General features: G+C 42.3%; 2 protein-coding genes across 2 annotated transcripts in view; both read left to right on the plus strand.

Moving 5' to 3' along the window:
- The window catches only part of LOC124258748, a 57888-nt gene that overhangs the window by 20453 nt on the left and 18887 nt on the right, over positions 1-18548 (plus strand). The window contains exon 2 of the mRNA XM_046692830.1: positions 7466-7468. The gene's annotated coding sequence lies outside the window, so the exon portion shown is untranslated. The remainder of the gene's footprint in view (positions 1-7465; positions 7469-18548) is intronic.
- LOC124258747 lies at positions 1247-2375 on the plus strand. Its single transcript, XM_046692828.1, has 2 exons — positions 1247-2166; positions 2208-2375. The coding sequence occupies exons 1-2, from the start codon at positions 1402-1404 to the stop codon at positions 2373-2375; spliced, it is 933 nt and encodes a 310-aa protein (XP_046548784.1). The 5' UTR covers positions 1247-1401.

Raw genomic sequence — 18548 nt, forward strand, 5'->3', positions numbered from 1 at the left:
ACTATTCCTCCGTTCACACATGCCATTGGTTTGGGGGTGATAGGACGAAGTAGCTGCATATTGTGTTTCTATGAGGGCAATTGTGAGGGAACCGAAAAAACTCACCACATCTGCGACATCTGCCTTGAAGGTGCTGTGGAGTCGATAGTCGGCTGCTGGGGCTGGGTGGTGGGTGTTGGGTGTTGCTGCACTGAGCTGTATGGTTGATGAAGTGAGGCTTGATACTGGTTTGGTGCTGGGTGGTACTTCTGTGGAGATGGCTGGTGTTGTTGTTGCTGTGGTGGTGGTGGTTGGTACGGCTGCTGTTGCTGTGGTGGTAGTGATGGTGGTGGTTGGTATTGCTGCTGCTGTGGTGATGGTGATGGGTGGTACTGCTGCTGCTGTGGTGATGGTGATGGGTGGTACTGCTGCTGCTGTGGTGCTGGTTGTGGTGGTTGGTACTGTTGCTGTGTTGCTGGGGAAGGTGTCTGTTGTCTGTGGTGGTCTTCCCAGGGCTCTTGCTGCTGTAGACCAGTTGAAAGAGTTGCTGACTGTACAGCACAGGCCCTGTTTGTTGTGATCAGCATGGCCACGAAGTTTGTCAATTGTTCAACTTGTTGGACCAAGCCGACCTCTGCTGTGCTGGGAGCCTGCGACTGTGCAGCCAGCTGTGCCTGGTGGCGAACCTCGTCCAGGGTTGCTGGCTCCTTCGTGTACACCCACTGCTTAATCTGTGGGAGTAGCCCATTGATTGCAATAGCTACTATCACAGATTGTGGCAATGTGGAGTGCAACATGGATGATTGCACCCTGGTGATGTAGTCTTCTATCGTTTCCTGCTCCTTCTGTGGCATGTGTAGAAGAACCACGTCAAAGGAGCGCCGAAAACGTTGTTTGAAGGCTGCCTTCAGTGACTGCATGTCGCGTTGTGTGGTTTCAGGCAGGCAGAGAAACCATACCTTTGCAGCGTCGTCCAAGTAGAATGGCAGAATTCTACAGGAAACACTCGACCTTATATAGGCCCATATCTACAACTAGCTGTGGTATACAGCGGCAAGTAACATGTCTATCAGCACGTTTATGTTCGTCACTTTGCTAAAGGATTCATCTCTGTACAGCACAGGAAGTAGACCTTGAATTCATGTTGGATTGCATTTTGATCGTGGCAAGTTATACATAAATGTAGCAAAACCTACCATAAAGTGCATTGTTGTCGAGTGAAATTATGTTCATTACGGTAAGGCTAAAACGAAACTAGCTTTACGTTTCCAAGAACCAGGAAATATTGGAGAAGATATCCCGTATAAGAACTTTACACCCACCCACTTTTACACACTGATTTTCTGGGACGTTTTGTGAGACGTCGCTGATAAAGAAAGTATAACCAACACTGAGCTGTTTCTGGAAAGGATATTTATAATTATGTCTTTGTTGGACCTTGCTTTGGTAATGGACTGCACGGGCAGTATGGGTTCGTATATTGATTCTGCAAGAGAGAACATCAGGCATATAATTGATCAAATATCCTCTGCGGGTGGGAGAAGTGTCCACTTTGCTTTAGTTGAGTACAGAGACCATCCACCACAAGACAAATCCTTCATCACCAAGCCGCATAACTTCACCTCCCAGATCGCAAATATGAAATCGTGGTTACGTGACTGCTCAGCCGACGGTGGTGGTGGTGATGAACCAGAGGCCGTGGCTGACGGACTGCAAGCGCTGTTGACTTTCTCCTGGAGAAGTAGTGCGACTAAAATAGCCGTGCTGATTGCTGATGCACCACCACATGGACTTGGAACTGATGGGGACGGATTCCCATTGGGCTGTCCTCTCGGGCACAACCCCTTTAAAGTCACAAATAAACTCGCATCTCAAGAAATCACTCTTTATGTCGCTGGCTGCGAACCAAGCATATCACCCTACAAGGATTTTTTCACTGGATTGGCTTACATTACTGGGGGTCAGTATGTTCCTCTTGCGTCTGCTAACAACCTCGCCAAGATCATTGTTTGTGGTGCTGAAGAGGAGATGTCACTGGAACATCTGATGAAGACAGAGGTTGGTGCAGCCATGAAACAGTTACAGGATGCAGGTGTTGAAATCGACGAAGACCTAATGGAGTTACACCTCTCTGCAGAAATGGCCAGGAAAGGTATTACAACAAAGAAGTTGAGAGAAACGATGCCAGTATGGGAGATGTGAGTGATAAGGCAAAGGTCATTTCCCAGATGGCCGAGTACAGGAGAACGGATCTCACATATGCTCGCCCTGCTTCCGTGGCCAGTGCTGCTGTAGGTGACGTGTTTGACGTGGAGGAGAGTGAGGTAGATTACGCCCAAGTCCAGAGAATGGTACAGAAGTCCAAGATGAGGAACAAAGCACTGTTTGAAGATTGACATGTAACTGGGGATTGAATCGGACATGATTTTGGTTACAAAAGCTTCAAATTTCCTCCACTGGTCTACCACAAAAGTGTTCAAAGCTACACCAAGGTCTTGAATATTGTAACCTTGATGAAACAACTTTGTCAACACTTCTATTTGAAATATCAACAACAAATGCATTGAGTATATATCAGTGTGCAAGTAAATCAGTACTTGCATTATACACTTTTCAAACCAATTCACCTACGTGTTAAAAACGGAAGCCCAGGCTCATTGAAACTATTTTGGATAATGAGCTCTGATACATCAGGGGTCATCTGTCTTCAGATATGACGCCAATAAGTGTGACTAATTACTTATTATGATGTCAAAGTGTAAAATACATGTCTGAGTGGTCAATGTTTGTGTTAGCTTGAAGATGCGCTGCTAATTTTCATAAAAGCATAAAATGTTATAACTTGGTAGTTCTAGATAAATTTAATTGCTGCAATAGTTTATGTATAAGTGATTATGGTGATCGACAGATCTATTAAACATTGTAAAGTTATTTTTCTCTGTTGTTGTTTATGATGTTCACGGGGAGCATATACACGTCTCCCGATCACTGAGAGGAGTTTAAGCTCACTAGTTGACCCCAGTAACAGGCTGAGGTCATTGTTTTGTAAGCATGTTTTGCGAAGAAGATTCTCAAATATTTTGGTTTATAAAGTCTGTGATGATTGATGATATACATCTTGCGAGGTCTGGCATTGGTATCGTGCCATTACGTAGATAGGCAGTTCGCAGACGCCTTAAAACAGCAACATTTACGGTTCAACGAACAGATTAACTACTACTTGTTACCCACATATTATGATGGAATAGTGCAACTAAAAACACTGAAGCCATATTATTTACTATGAAAGATGGCCGAAAAGACATTAATTCGAATTTTGATTGCTGCAATCAGGGATACTCTACAACATATAGTCTCCCTGCTGCAATATAATTTGATTGTGATAAACATTTGGGTTTGACCTTTTCTTCTAACGGGAGTTGGCATCATCATATTCAAAACATCGTAAAATACAGTAGACATCTTTAGAAAATGATTGGAGGATTTCGGAAATTAAAGTTCCTACTAAAAAGAACAACACCAGTTGTTCTTCAGGATTTACTCCCACCTGTAGCAGGCAACCGGGCAATGTTTGGCACACAAGAATAAGATATATGACGAGTACACCTAATTATGATTTATTTAGAATTAATGTAAACATTGATGCATCATGTGAATGTGGCCATGGATATGAGAATGCTTTTAATTACTTCCTTGAATGTCTTTTGTATACTATTCAAAGACATGAACTGTTAAAATCTTTAGAAAATATTGTTAAAGGTCACATGCAACGTAAAACACAACTTTGCAGATTCTGATACCTTTCGGTATGGACTTACCAAAACAAATCATCAAACAATGCAAATTCAACTTATAAAGTTGAAAAATAACGTGAAATCGGAGTTCAAATGATTCACTAATTTTCCCCCAGCGCTTCGGGGAAAAGTGGCTTCAATAGCTGGGCTGCGCTCATTGCACATGCACAGTGAAATAGGTTCACGCAGCTTGGAAGCGGGTTGTCCGGTGAATACTCGGTGAAGGCTTTGGTGTGAGCTATTTTTCTAACGTTCTGTTGATATTTCACAGGCGCGAGCTTTTTATGTTATGACAGTAGATTACCGATTTAACTGTTTATATAATTTCATTTGTCTATTTCACCACACGTTCTTCTTACCGAGTCACTTTCTCAGTTCGATACTTAAAAGCAATGTCATTATTTAGCGTTGACAGAATTTCTAACTGTGATATAGCTATGTTGCTGTCACAGACAAAACCCAATGTCTGTTTTATTGACACCTATGTGTCTGCCTGCCTGTCTGCTAATGACAATATGCAATACACAACTTCGATCACTGACCACATGCCATTTGAGTTCGGTCTCTGTCACATTATGTAATTACACACACAGGCAGGTGTACTTGTACACATGACATGTTATGATGCCTGTTGATTGCAAAATGCTATACACAAAAAATGAGCATGTATTTACAAAACCAAACATCTCTATGTACACACACAAAGAGCCGCGAGGGCATCTGCAAATGAACCAGCAGTTACACTTGAGTGCACACCCACCCGCTCTGACTGGGTTCGGTATTCCGGCTGCTTCGTTTCTTAGGAAACAAACCCAAGTACAAAATATTGCACTTTTGATTTGCGATTGTACGCTTATAATTTTGTTTATATGTTTTTTTCATAATCAGCAGTGTATATTATATGCCATGAATAAGTGATAATTGTGTTTTAGTAGTATATACAATAGCAGTACGAGATCAGTTCAAACAACAGATTCTGTAAAGCTTCATTTATGAAATAAAGCTTTTGTCAGGCCCTTATCTCTCTCCGCTAGTGTGTGTACCACTGTTTGAACCCCCAGTTAACTTCCTGGTCACTATGACCGCGAACCAACACTTTCCTGATCACGTGATTCTATTGTCGCCCTATGTCCTGTTGACCTTGACGAAACAGTTTAATGTGAATCGCCTATGAGCTGGTTACAGGATACAATTGGGATTACTCGACAAGGTAAGTGTTAAATATTTTGCTTGGGGGGTAACATTGTGCTGTCTGGTATGATCAATAATTCCTCTCTGACGAAACCTCTTTTTGGCCCATCTTTCAAGTAGTACAAGTTCGGCTCATCGGCTTGATGTCCACTTTATCTATGTTGTAAGATTTGACTGACCATGTCGGGTCGGTGGCTCGTTTCCGAGTGTCCCCTTCATGTTCTTCCGGCTGGTAGAGGTACCTCACGGGGTCGAGTATCTGTTTCTCCTTCCCACGCGATGGTGCACCTGGTTCGGCCGTCCCTGATTTCAGTTTGATAGCGTCGGCCGGTTTCTTGCCGGTGAGCCGAGTGATTTCGTTATTGATAGCCGACACCACTTGAGGTAGCCGGGCTACCCATTCCGTTGATCATCTCCCCGGATTGGCCATCTCTCTCGCATACTGATGCCCGAATAAGCGCTCGGCCAAAGTCCTATTGAATCTCTCGACTATGGCTTGACTGCGATGAGCCCCGGCCGCACCACGCCTGGCCTGGATGCCGTGCTTAGTTAGCAGTTGTGACACGGCACCCATGAACTCCCTTCCGGGATCGACTTGCAGTTCCATGGGCCATGTCAGCGGGCTGCGCTTGTATATGCGTTCTAATCCGCGGGCTACCTGGGCCGAGTCTTTCGCGGTTAAGGTTTCGGATTCTTTGTAGCGTCTGGCCATGTCCACGACAGTTAGGGCATACTTGTACCTCTTGTCGTGGGGTAGGTACTGGAGGTCGGCCTGGTGGACGCTATTGGATACGGCAATGCCGAACTTTCTTCTAGGCACGTAGCATGGTGCCGGTAAATAGATCTGCCACAGGGCTTGTTTTTCCAGCCACGCTTTGGCCACGTCCGGGGGTACTCTCGCCATTTTGGCAAGCTTATGTATGGCGCTCGCTCCTTTCCAGTACTCACGCGGGCTGCAGTAAATAGCCTCCAAATTTCTCTCTTTCCGTGACATCGTATACATACGGCTATGTCTTTGGTTCAATTTTCTCATGCCCGCACGCATACGTGTTGATTCCATCAGCGGCTATCCAACGCTTCGTGTCCATCGTGACAGGGACGTCTTGTTTATCGTCAGTCCGTATATCCTGTGTCCTTCGCTTCTCAGCGTGTTCATCTGATGCCTGAAGGTGCGGGCCCTGAACAGGGCCTCCTTGAACCTGGCGTGTTTGATGTGTTGTTTCACCACGTACTTCTTGACACCCTTCCCCTTCCGGATCTCGCTATTGTCGGCTTTCAGGATGGAGTACATCTTGGGCCTCAAGCCTATGTACTATGTGCTGTGCATGGCATGGTCCTTGGGGTAGTCACTGGTGTCGTATAAATGGATGTGTTTTGCCATGTCCTCGTACACGTCTTCGGTTCGAATCTCCATCAGCAGGGAGTCCGTGTCCACGTACAGCACTTCGCACCTGTCGCCGTACTGCTTCTTGAGCTCTTGGAGTAGAAGTTGTACATCAGGTGCTTGGAGAGGTCGAGGATGCTCATCCCAACGTAGACGGGCCGGTTGAACTTGATGTGGCTCTTCCTCATATGTAGGGCCAGCAGATCGTCGGTGAACATCTTGCTCTGGTTGAATGCCGGGCTGGCTATCAGTCTCCTGAGCTTGTCTTCCTCTTTCGCTCGGACCAGCTTCGCAGTCACGCGTTTTCGCAAATTCTCCATCGTCTTACTGAACACCGAGTTGTTCATGAGCTTGTAGAGGTTCTTCTCGAAGTCACTGGTGGCCAGCTTTCGCAGGTCCGTGTTCATTCTGATGTAGGGCTCCATCCAGGGGCTTTAGGCGAATTTGAGCACCCTATTCATTTTTGTCAGCCTCATACCCAGCGACAGGTACAGCTGCAGGTTGCGATAGTGAACGATGTACTTGGTCTTATTCATCAAGTTAGGTACGAGTTTTTCGACGTTGGCTAGCTTATTACCCCCCACCCTCTGTTGGTAATCGGACATCCAGTCCGGGTTCACCATCAAACGTTCTGGGGCCAGGGGGTAGCCGTTGTGTGACTTATGTAATGCTGCTGGGTACTCCAAGTCAACTTCGAGGATGTAACCTACCCCCGAATCCGGCGGTATGCTCATGACGTCTATCTCAGGCACCCACTCAAACCCCCAGGTGGGTAGATACTGACTCATAGCCCAACCGTACAGGTTGTTGGCGTCGAGATAGAGGAGATGATTAATTGGTTTGCTAGCATCGTAGCCCTTCACGTACTTATTGTTGGCTCTTCCGTACCGTTTGGCAGCCATGGAAATCCCACCTCGCAATCCTTTCTCGATGAACAGGTGCATGTTGTAATCGGTGAGGAGTTCCAGCTTAACTCCGGTTTTCTTCAGCAAGGCATCCCAAGAAAGACCGGGGCTGGTGTAGTACCACGCAGGGTCGAGTTGATACTGCTTGAAACACGTCTTTCGAACGTCTCGAACACGTCAGCCAGCAGGAGTACGTCCGTTCTCAAGTACAGGTCGTGGTAATCACCCAGGTTCCTGCAACCCAGTTTCTCCCACACATTCTGGGCGTGGTCGTAATCGCCCTCCGTGATGGCCGAGTCGGTCAAGTTGCAGTAAAATTCACTCATGGGGGGTAGTCGGGTCTCGGCGAACCTGGCCCAGCTGTCCATGTACTGGTAGGAGTAAACACCCCTCCTCATCAGCAGGGGCCGAGTCTCGGTGTTGGTGTATCGATCAGTGATGGGGAAGGTATCGTTGGCCTTGACCAAACTGTCGAGAGACGACAGCAGGAACTGAACTGAGTCTATGAACCTCAGGCCGTTCAGGGAGAAGGAGATGTATCTCTCAATGTTGTTGGGGATGCACGTCAGGTTGCCGTCAACTCTCGCGATGGCCTGCATGAGAGTCGTACCCTCTCAAGTTGTGAAAGACCACGGGGATGTTGATTGTCTTGGGGTTGATTCTGAGCTTGGTATTGCACGCGCTGTGAGCGGTGCCTCTGTTGTAATCGGTGAGGAGTTCCCGATATCGTCGCACACGTGGCAGTGAGTGCTGCAGCAGTGAGCTCGCCGGTCGGCTTGGGTCATACGCATGGGAACGATATTGTACAATTTCTTCCTGATGCTTTTCTCTTCCCATTGCAAGCACTTTAGAAACTTTTCAGCCGCGTCGGGACCCCTGTACACTACGGGAGTTTTCGTTTCCCCATCACATCGGACGACCACATATCCGAACCCACAGGCCTCGTGCTCCTGCGTTTTGTGCGTGTTGGGGGTCGGACTGATATCAACGCTTTTGATCAAGGCTTCGAAGTCGGCGTAGATGACATAAGGCACTGGCATCTGGTCCTTATGGTTGGTGAATTTTAAGACATTGTCGCCTTCGTTGGGCATGTCGATTTGTATGGCCGTCTGCCCCACGCCTAGGCAATCCTCCCAGTGGGATTCTAATAAATGCCGTGAAGGCATCGTTCACAAAAGTGTTTTTTTCCGTCGTATTTCGATTGGTCGTGCAACAGCCTGCTGAAGTGTTTTATCCACGCGTAGTGGTACTTACCACCTCGCCGAATCATGAATATATTGATCACGCGGCGACCCTTTATTGGGCTGATCCTGTGCACGATCGTTTTGTTGCCTTCGTGCCCAAAGACGTTGATGGCTATGGCATTCTGCTTCTCGATTTTAGTGATCTGAGATATGAGGGTGGGTTCGTCTATACCGTCCCAGTTGAGCCCGTCGTCTTGGGGATAGCTCGTAGGTCTCTTTGAATTAACGTCGGTCGGAAACAAGGCTGACCTGATCGCTAACCTCATGCAATCATCCCCTCTGTTTTTGATGTTGACCATGGCTTGTTTTACCTTGTAGTAGGCTGGCAAGTCTAGGTACGATCCGCCTCTGAACGGTACATAGTAAGCTATGTCTAGATAAAGTTTATCGATTTTACCCATGGCCTACTCGGAACCCCTGTGCGTGAAGCGCTCCAAATATTCCCGTATTTGCTGAAGACTGGTATCGATGGACTCGTCTATAGTCTCAGCATGAGTCACGACTTCTTGTTTACCCCGGAAGTAAGGCTGAACGTTTTCAACGGCACCGTCCGTCTGCTGTTTATCGAGCAACATCTTTACCATTTTAGAAAATTTAGACTTCCCAAATCGTTCAGTTCCTCATTAACTTTGTCAGCGATCACCGGCTTGCCGTCGCCGATGTCTATATTCTTATCTACATGCATGCGCCAGCATCTCAGGTAATTACCTACAGCGCGTTCAGTGCGCACGAACTGTAGATCGACGACTCTGTGCTGATGCAACAGTTCGACGAGCTCGGGCTTCCTCATACGGGAATAACCCGCCAGCCCCAGCTCTCGGGCTTCTTGTTTGAGTTGTTTTACCATGGGTCGTTGTACGGGGGCGTGCAACAGTGCGACTAACCCGGCTTTCCTCATATGGGAATAACCAGCCAACCCCAGCTCTATGTTCTCTGGCTTGGAGTTTGAGTTGTTTCACCGTTGGAGGGGGTTGTATGTCTAGTAAGCTAAACAGCTGGGGTTTCCTCAATCGAGAGTACCCCACTACGCCTCGTTCTCTCGCAATATGCTTGAGCTCTCGGACAGTAGGCATTGTTATCACCGGCAAGGGAGGTAACTCCTCCAACCATCAGGCGCCATAAAATCCTTAGTAAATATCTAGATAGACCTCATCGATTATACCCTCGACCCACCCGGAACATGCGCAGAGTAGTAGGGTGTTTTGTATTATTTGCAAAGAGTTGTCGACAAGCATATCTATCTCCCCGTGATGATATACATCTGCTCGTCCACCATCAAAGTAATTCCAAGTGTGCCCATCCCACGGTACATCAAACCCTATTTTCACCATGATTGCAAATGAGAGGCACCCCAGCTTATGGAGTTCGCCAACAATTAGAGGTTTGAGGGCACCGACCTCTATACTTCTGCCTACATCCATCTGCCAGCTTCTCAGGCATTCCTTGGGTTCAACTTCCACGAACTGTAGACCATTCATCATTATACCTAGGTGTACACAGTCTCTAATTAGGTCACTGGTTAGGGTTATGTAGTCCTTTTTCCTCTCGTAGATAAGCTGATGTCGGATGATGTCAGTATGAAGTATTAAATAGAGATTATTATATGACTTATACGAAACGAGTGTGAAATTTTGTATTGGAGGAAAATTTCAGAAAATATGCAAGAGTATGTACGAAGAAGTAAAATCGAAAGTGAAGCTACAAAATAAACTGAGTCCAGTGTTTAGTTATTCAACAGGGCTGAGACAAGGCAAAATATTATCACCAATACTATTTTCATTGTTTATCGAAGATTTAGAACGTAGACTACAAGAAGATATGAGCTCGGGGCTGTGTATAGAAGATATAATGTTGTATGTGTTACTATTTGCTGACGATGTGGTAATGTTGAGTGAAACAGCTACTGGATTACAAACAAGTATTGACAGACTCAGTTTGTATTGTGAAACGTGGGGATTAAACCTTAACACCGACAAGACGAAGATCATGATATTCCGTAAGTCGCCTGCTATGAAAATGGAAACCTGTATCTACAGGGATGTGCAAATAGAGATTGTGAACGAATTCAACTACTTGGGACTACTGTTATCTTTTAACGGAAAATTTCATAAAACAACGAAAGCTCTAGCAGGAAAAGGATTAAAAACTGCAAACGCCCTCATTTCGGATATAAGGAAACACCAGCTTGATATTAAATCATCTGTTGAACATTTTGATACATGTGTAAAACCTGGGCCTAGATTTTCGAAGCTCCCTTAGCTCTATGATAGTCGTAAGTGTCATACATTAACGCTAACTTACGACTATCTTAGCACTAAGAGAGCTTCGAAAATCTAGGCCCTGTACTACATTATCGGAGCGAAATATGGGGGTGGATGACAGCAGAATGTATAGAGAAGGTACATAGGAAATTTCTCAAAATGCTACTCAGTGTGAAGGAAAGTACCGGCAATATTCAACCGTAGTGGGAATTAAGGATTCCCACCAATAACAGCAATCAAGAGGAGGATGTCGCACACAGAGAGCTATTGGGCAGAAACCTTCCAGTCAGTATACCACAATATGTATTGCAATATCTCTTAAATTGTTGCAATATATCGCAGCATGAGAATCAGGACAATATCCAGCCCTAGTATATGTAGTGGTGATAATCACTGGAAGCGATAATCTTTTAGAAGCATTTTGTTGGCTCATCTGAACTAAGTGTTATCTAAGACTAATCCCAGTCAGCCAAATCCCACTCTGGGGTTATATCCCTAAACTTCCACATCCTAAAACTTCCACATCCCAATACTACTACACATTGTTGAAACAACAACTCCTCATCACCCCTTTTTAGGTAATAGGATAGCCCAGGAAGTGCGCTGAACTGAAACAACAGATAATGATACATCACCTGACTTAGCAGAGTAGAAATTGTAGTAGAGAAGAGAGCAGGTAGATAATAAATCTGAAATATAGGTAATATAAATTCGTGCATATTTCATGTAGTCAAACATTGCAAATTTTGTTTTCTTGTATTACCTTGAAATGTTGTTGATTACCTTCATAGTATTCTGAATATACAAAACAAAAATTATGCAAGCTTCACGTACATTCAATGTACATATTAAAATATGTAGTTTTACAATATAACATAGCTAATGAGTTTTGAAATTTTATATTTATTGCTTAAAAGGGGCCAACAAGGCAAACAATTCCTTTCAATTCTGATTTGCAAATATAAAGTAATATGTAGTATAAACATCTGTGGAAGTTTTGGGAGGATACCCCACTCTCGCTATGTGAGAGACCTGTTTTGACAGACAGACAGGGTTTTTTTCATTCTGGCTAAGTGGGTGTACCTCCACTGTGCCCACTTTTCTTTAAACAACCAAATGCAGTCACCCGTAGAACAACAGGGGGATTAGTTATAGTCTGTTTCAAGGTAAGTATGGTGACACCTTGACCACAAGTCTGAATAAATTGGTGAGCACAATTTCAAAACAAATTGGTGAACACTAATAAATGTCCCAGTCATGGCTAATGCTCACGTTGACGTGACAACTCCCTCCTGCATTCAGCACCTGACAAGAACTTTATGATATTTTCCACACCAGACAGCCTCCGCCATCAAGCTGCTGCAAACACCCTGTATTGTGAAATACGCAATGCCATTTTAGAAAGTGTTCAAATGTAACATGTTATATTTGGGATTAAACTTTCTTAGTAAAGAAATTATGAATACATTTGACCACTTTCTAAAATGGCAGTGTGTATTTCATAGCTTTCGGCCGTGGGAGCCGTGCCAATTAACACTTATCACAGAGGGGTACACAATTAAAGTTCGCAGTCTAGACTACCAGTTGTCCGACTTCCATTTTTGTGGAAAATATCGGTCACTCACTCACTCACTGAGCGGTCTAGGCGTCTGACTTTGTGTGCTGGCGGTTAGGTGCCTGACTCTGAGGGTGCGGGTTCGAATCCCGGATGGGACTCAACCCAAAAAATACTAGAATCTGTACTTTGCTTTGAAAGTGTAATCCCCAAAATAACATATGTTACCCTGTATTGTGAAGGGACATATATCTTATTGATGTTACTCATGCTGATGTTTCTTAAGTTCTTCTTATGTTAATACATTATTATTTCAAACTCATTACACTTATGTCTTGCTGTGTTAATGCCAGTTACATACCACTTTATTAATTAAGTAAAAAAATTTAGCATGTAGTTTATGACTTAAGAGTTTAGTAGACTATACCCTGTATCAGTGCCGTCTAGCACGATACAGACTATACCCTAATCCCTCTGTTGTTTTAACACTGCCCATTTCCAAAAGTGGGCACAGTGGGAGTAAACCACTGAGAGGACCGTGTTTTTGCCTCATCATCCATTCGTGCTATTCCGGTACAAGCCGTCTTCTTGCCATTCACAAATATCGAGGTCATGGAGGTGACGGAAAGGGGCGAATGGTCTTCATGCATTCGTAACTACTCGTGTCATTCCGGACAGCCTTCTCGCGGAAAGAGGCGAGTAGTTACGAATGCATGCAGATTACGGAAAGGGGCGAATGACGACGATTCAAATTTTACCGATTATCCCCCTTTGTTTAATTTTTTCGTCTGCTTACACTTACGAACTTACACTACTAGCCGACCAACAGAAAATAGTTATAAATCTGTGAAATGACAGTTATTCAGGATTAATTACAAAAAATCGTAAAAGAATAGCGTTATTCATGATCAATTAAGCCACAAAGACTTTAGTCTTTGACTTAATCTACATGAAATTATTTATGCTACTCTGAAATAACAGGTAAGTCTATAGAATATAGCTCAACTGTATCAGTTCCGAGAGCAAATGCTCAAGGTGCTTTTTCTTAAAGTGAACAGAAGACCGACACTAGGAAATTTGACAACACATTTACACAATATAACCAGTCAAATCAGTTAGATTTGTCATCTAGAACTGTTAGTAAGGAGACTGTTGTTGTTTTTTTCATATAAAAAGGGTTTACGTTGTGTGTTGTGTTCGAGAAATTATGTATCGAGGGTTTCCGTGTCGTAAGTGAAAGGGTGGTTGTCGGCACGGGTAGACGCCTACAGTGCAGAATACCGGATACATACCAGCCATATTGTTTAGTGTCATGTCACCCTAACCCTAACCCCAAACGTAAACCCTAGATGTGTACCAAAGGTCAGTGTTCACGAATAGTGTTGCATGTTTGTAGTACCTGTGCCGACAACGACCCCTTCAGCTACACTGAACCCTGTCAAAAGAATGTAGTTTAGTAGCACAAAACTTCTCAGGATAGTTCACAATAATTGGCCAAACATTGTATTTAGTGATGGAAATTTGATGAGCCTTTGTAATTGAGTGCGTTCTAACACAATATGCCCTATACTTGAAGTATCAGTCAATGTTTTTGGACTGTGTAGCCAATATGGCCATGATAGACATGTAATGATGTATAGATCTACATACTCCTGTGTATGGCAGTTTAAAAACTGACATGTATTTATCACTCCAAGCTGCAGGTCTATAGCCAATACTTCCAGACATTTTCATAATGACAACTTGATCTTCCAAGAAGGTAACACCCTCACCGCAATGTTTGGAGAGATAAAAGATCAGATATGGGAAGTGACTGAGTGATTAGTGGTCTCCAGATGAATCCGATATGTGTTGCACATGACTTGTGAGCATGAAGACATATCACTGAATATTTAAAATGTCCAGCAATTCCATTCAATTCCTTTTGATATTTTGTTAATCAAAGATGAATGAGCATATTCTGTCATATCCTGGGAACTTACCATACTTATCTCCACTGGCTGTACATGTAGTGATTATATTTTATATGATAATCAGATTTCAGGACATACATGCCAGTGTTCACGAATAGCATCTGACCCTCTGACAAATCTGGTAGATTCCCCAAGTCCGATAGAAGTCTACAACCCACCGGCCCCAGTGTCCCAACTGTATATTTCACAATGACTTTGACTGAAGTTGTTTAATGTGACATGTGACTGTTGACTGCTGTTTATAAATCTTATGTTTGTTAACAATTTCAATGCCAATTATAAGACATGCTAAATCTGAAATGTGAGTTTAATTTTATTCTATGGGTCCTGTGAATTTTCAATGGGTCAAACAGACATCTGAAACTTAGAGGACCCAATGTCCTGTTACTTTGAAACACCATTTGTGAACACTGACATGCTTCTGCAGTTATCTGATCTACTCAGTCTGTGTGACTGCATTTATAATGTTATGTAACTAATGTTGTTGCATCTGGAATTATAAACCATCTGGTCTAAAACTGACCCATTTACTCACTTGCAATATACCAAGAGCCAAAACTTATGCCCAAGGCTAGTGATACAGCGAGCTTGAGTTGCCGGGATCGAGCCTACCTGTTACTGGGTGTAAAAACCTTGAAGTTAACTCTGTGTGCAGACTCCTCCAGTGTTGTCACAACCCCTAGTAGGCTATAGTGTAAAGAACCCACAAATCTGTTGGTAAATGACCAGATGGTGGCCACATGAACACTTTGTGGATAAGCTTCAACTATTATACCTGTGATGTACTAGATAAGGGCTAGATCTATAATATGTATTATGTAATATTGTCATAGTTATTCATTCTCTGTTATGTATACTTTATGTATGTTTGCAACACATATTATAAATGGCTAGCTTAGATGGTTACAGGCCAGGAGAGCCACATTTCCGAAACAGATAGCCTACATTGATGTGGCTCTCCCGGCAATAGTTACGGTTGCGTGAACATGGAATGTGGCTCTCCCGGCTATGCTGTCAAAACATCCTTACGCGTTACCGTATTTAAAAAAACAAGACATGTTTCCTCATAATTCTATTATGAGCGTCAATGGTTCTGTATTTCTTTCTTCGTGAAGGTGCTGTCCACTGGTCAGAAAGTCTCAGGACAGCAACCTCTGTCAGAGACTGCTCACGCTGAAATAGCTTTACTATCTCGTAAATGTTAGGGTGGCATTTCTGGACAAGTCTCTTTACCTTATTGTGCCATCCTTTTAGGTTATTGTTAGATTAATCGATTAGATTAATCTTAATTTAGGGACAGTCTTTTCCCGGTATTGCGATGTCATTGAACGTGTTCATTTTAAATTCCTTATATTAGCTACTGGTCTTAGATATAACAAAATAGCAGCTTTCATTCTAGATTATATTATGGATGATGCTCCCTGGCTAAATCATGTGAAACAGATATTTTGTAAATGCGTCTGTATTTGTAAACCCCTTTCATTATATTCAATCCTGGATCATATCAAAATCTGAATCAATCCTGAAAGACCAGTTTTTACAATCGTGGACCATTGAAATGAATAATTCATCTAAAGGACAATATTATAAGATTTTTAAAAACTCACCGTCAATCGACAAATACTTACTGCTATCTGAAATATTTGGAAACCTATTCTATATTTTAAAACATCTAACCATGAATTGCCAATAGAAAGTGGAAGATGGACGAATCTCGCATGAAAAGAAAGAGTATGTAACCTTTGTAACTCGCAGGTAACTGGGGATGAATTCCATTATATCTTTAGATGTTCATATTTTAGCCAACAACGCATCTCTCACCTAGAAGATAGCTCTTGTTCCTTCCCTAATCTCTCTACATATAGAAAAAAATGATGTCAGGTACTAAAATTTCAACAATCAAACACCTATCTAAATTTATCGAATGTATATGTTCTAGTTTTCATTGCGTACATTCCCTGTCACCTTCTTGCATACTTTGTATATTCTGCATTCCATTTTATGTACTCATGTACCACCGGAGGTGGTTCCATTTTGAGTAATAAACTCTGAGTGAAGAAGCTAAACACCGCGCTTGTGAGTAGGAAAGATTATTAGTTTCTTGTGAAAACAATATTATACAATGTGGTTTAGAATCATAAATAATAAATAGGGATAGTCTTTTACTGGTATTGCTAAACACCACGCTTGTGAGTAAGAAAGATTATTCGTTTCTTGTGTAAACAATAATATACATGGGGACACTCGTTTACCGGTTACGGTAATCCATTGATTAATTAATCTATTGGAAATGTGGCCCTAATTGAAATGTGGCCTCCCCGGCAATAGTCATTTTTGAAATGTGGCTTTCCCGGCCTGTCACCGCTTAGATAGCTGAAACCTGTTTTGGGTTTTCAGATACTTCCACTTAACAAGCTATATTTTCTGACCATACACATAAATAGTCCAAACAATGCTACCCAAGTAGTTTACAAACAGAATTTTATTTTTGTCTCTAAATCAGTGGCTTATCAGTTTAGTCAGTTAAATTCATCTAAGCCTAATATCTCAAGCAGGTACATAATTATCCAACACCATGGGCAATGACATTTTTTCATTTTTTGTTCATGTGTTTTTTAAGTTCATTATTTTTTTAGCTTTATCACAGCTTCCTGTTAACAATTTAGTCTCAATTAGGTAAACCAGTTAATGAGTATACCACCAACAATTTCATATGAAAGGTAGAACGTTATGACAGTGATAGAAACTGTGATTCAGTTAGTGTTAAATACGGTGCTGGTATCTGTATTCAGTGTAGTTCTTGGAAAGTAGCTGTGCACCTTTTCCCGGTAAGGATATGTGTCTGGAACAGTTTGACCTAACAGTGTAGTTTTTGTGGTAATGTGTATGTGACCAGTATCTTCCCATAAGACAGACCTCCCAAAAGATAGACCGCTTAAAACAACACATGGTTGGTTGCATAAGGCTTAATGAAGCTGTACCCTTGATAATAATGGTATGTGCCCAGATAAAAAAGACAACATTAGGTATTAACTATAGTTTTATCAATTCATGTAATGAATTATGATGTTTAAATTACGACATATTTCATCAACACATATGTACATCAACACCTATTTGCCAGATCACATTTACTTGTGAATATAATCAAAAACAATAATTAATATACATGTACCTATCAAACATATGAGACCAAGCACCATATTATTTTACATCACATGTCAGATAAGAGCACAGATAACACTTATTAGAAAGTCACTTGAACATCATCATTTTCTCCTTTCTCCTTGCTCTTGGCATACAGGTAGCCATCTAGAAGGTTGATCGGAAAAAGGTCACGTAAAAAAAGTCATGGGAAAATTAACTATTATGAAACATGCATATACTGAATATTATAAATACTATTTCACTTTCATCTTCAGTAATAAAAACATCCTGTTCTCCAGTTAAAAGCAAAAGCTAATTCAACAACATGTAAATAAGCTTATTGAGGACCAGCTTGGTATCTTTATGAAATTGTTGATATTACTTTACGCTGACAATACTGTCATATTAGTTGAAACAAGTGATGGATTGCAAAAAACTTGGAATGTGTTTGACCAGTATTGTAAAGAATGGAAACATAGTGTGAATTTAGATGTCTGTGATGAACTTCACTTTTTATTATACTGTCCAGCACTAAATGCCCTCAGAAATCAATTTCTTCCCCAATATTTCTGTAAACATTGTACTATTGAAACTTTTCCTTATCTAATGAAATGTGATTATTCACCACTTAACTCTAAAGTTGCCAAATTTATCAAAACTGGACTTTGCTCAATGTTTCAATGTGTGTCCATATGCTGTATGTTCTCTGTGTCACTATATGTGATTTTTTAGAATAAAATTTTGGTTCTATTCAGTAAAAGGATTAGTAATATGTTTTGAGAAGGGCACAGGAGATAGGAGTGTGCTGTTACTATACTCTGTAGTGACTCTGGGTCAGCTCATTAATTAAATAGGGGTGAACAGCATGGCTCAGCTAATTAGTGTACTCATTGAGTCTGTCTTATGGGAGGTCTGTCTTTTGGGAGTGAGTCCTTTCCTGTAAGCCTTCTCAAGTGGGTCAGATAGAACTTTAGTCACAAGTGACTGCTTGATATGCTCCATCTTGTGTGAGCACTGTTTCAACCAGGTATTAAGAGCACATAAAGTTCCTTTAAAATGTTCATGTTCTATTTGGTAAACAGCAGTACTGCAACGAATCTACCAGAAGGTGAATA

The sequence above is a fragment of the Haliotis rubra genome, unplaced genomic scaffold (genome assembly GCF_003918875.1).
Source record: "Haliotis rubra isolate DU_JTF1 unplaced genomic scaffold, ASM391887v1 Scf70, whole genome shotgun sequence".
Classification (NCBI taxonomy): domain Eukaryota; kingdom Metazoa; phylum Mollusca; class Gastropoda; order Lepetellida; family Haliotidae; genus Haliotis; species Haliotis rubra.

What these genes read in the sequence shown, in the direction of transcription:
- LOC124258747 (XM_046692828.1), top strand. Translation starts at nt 1,402, where the DNA reads ATGTCTTTGTTGGACCTTGCTTTGGTAATGGACTGCACGGGCAGTATG. An exon ending in AGTTGAGAGAAACGATGCCA is followed by an intron (nt 2,167 to 2,207) that starts GTATGGGAGATG and finishes GTCATTTCCCAG; the next exon opens with ATGGCCGAGTACAGGAGAAC.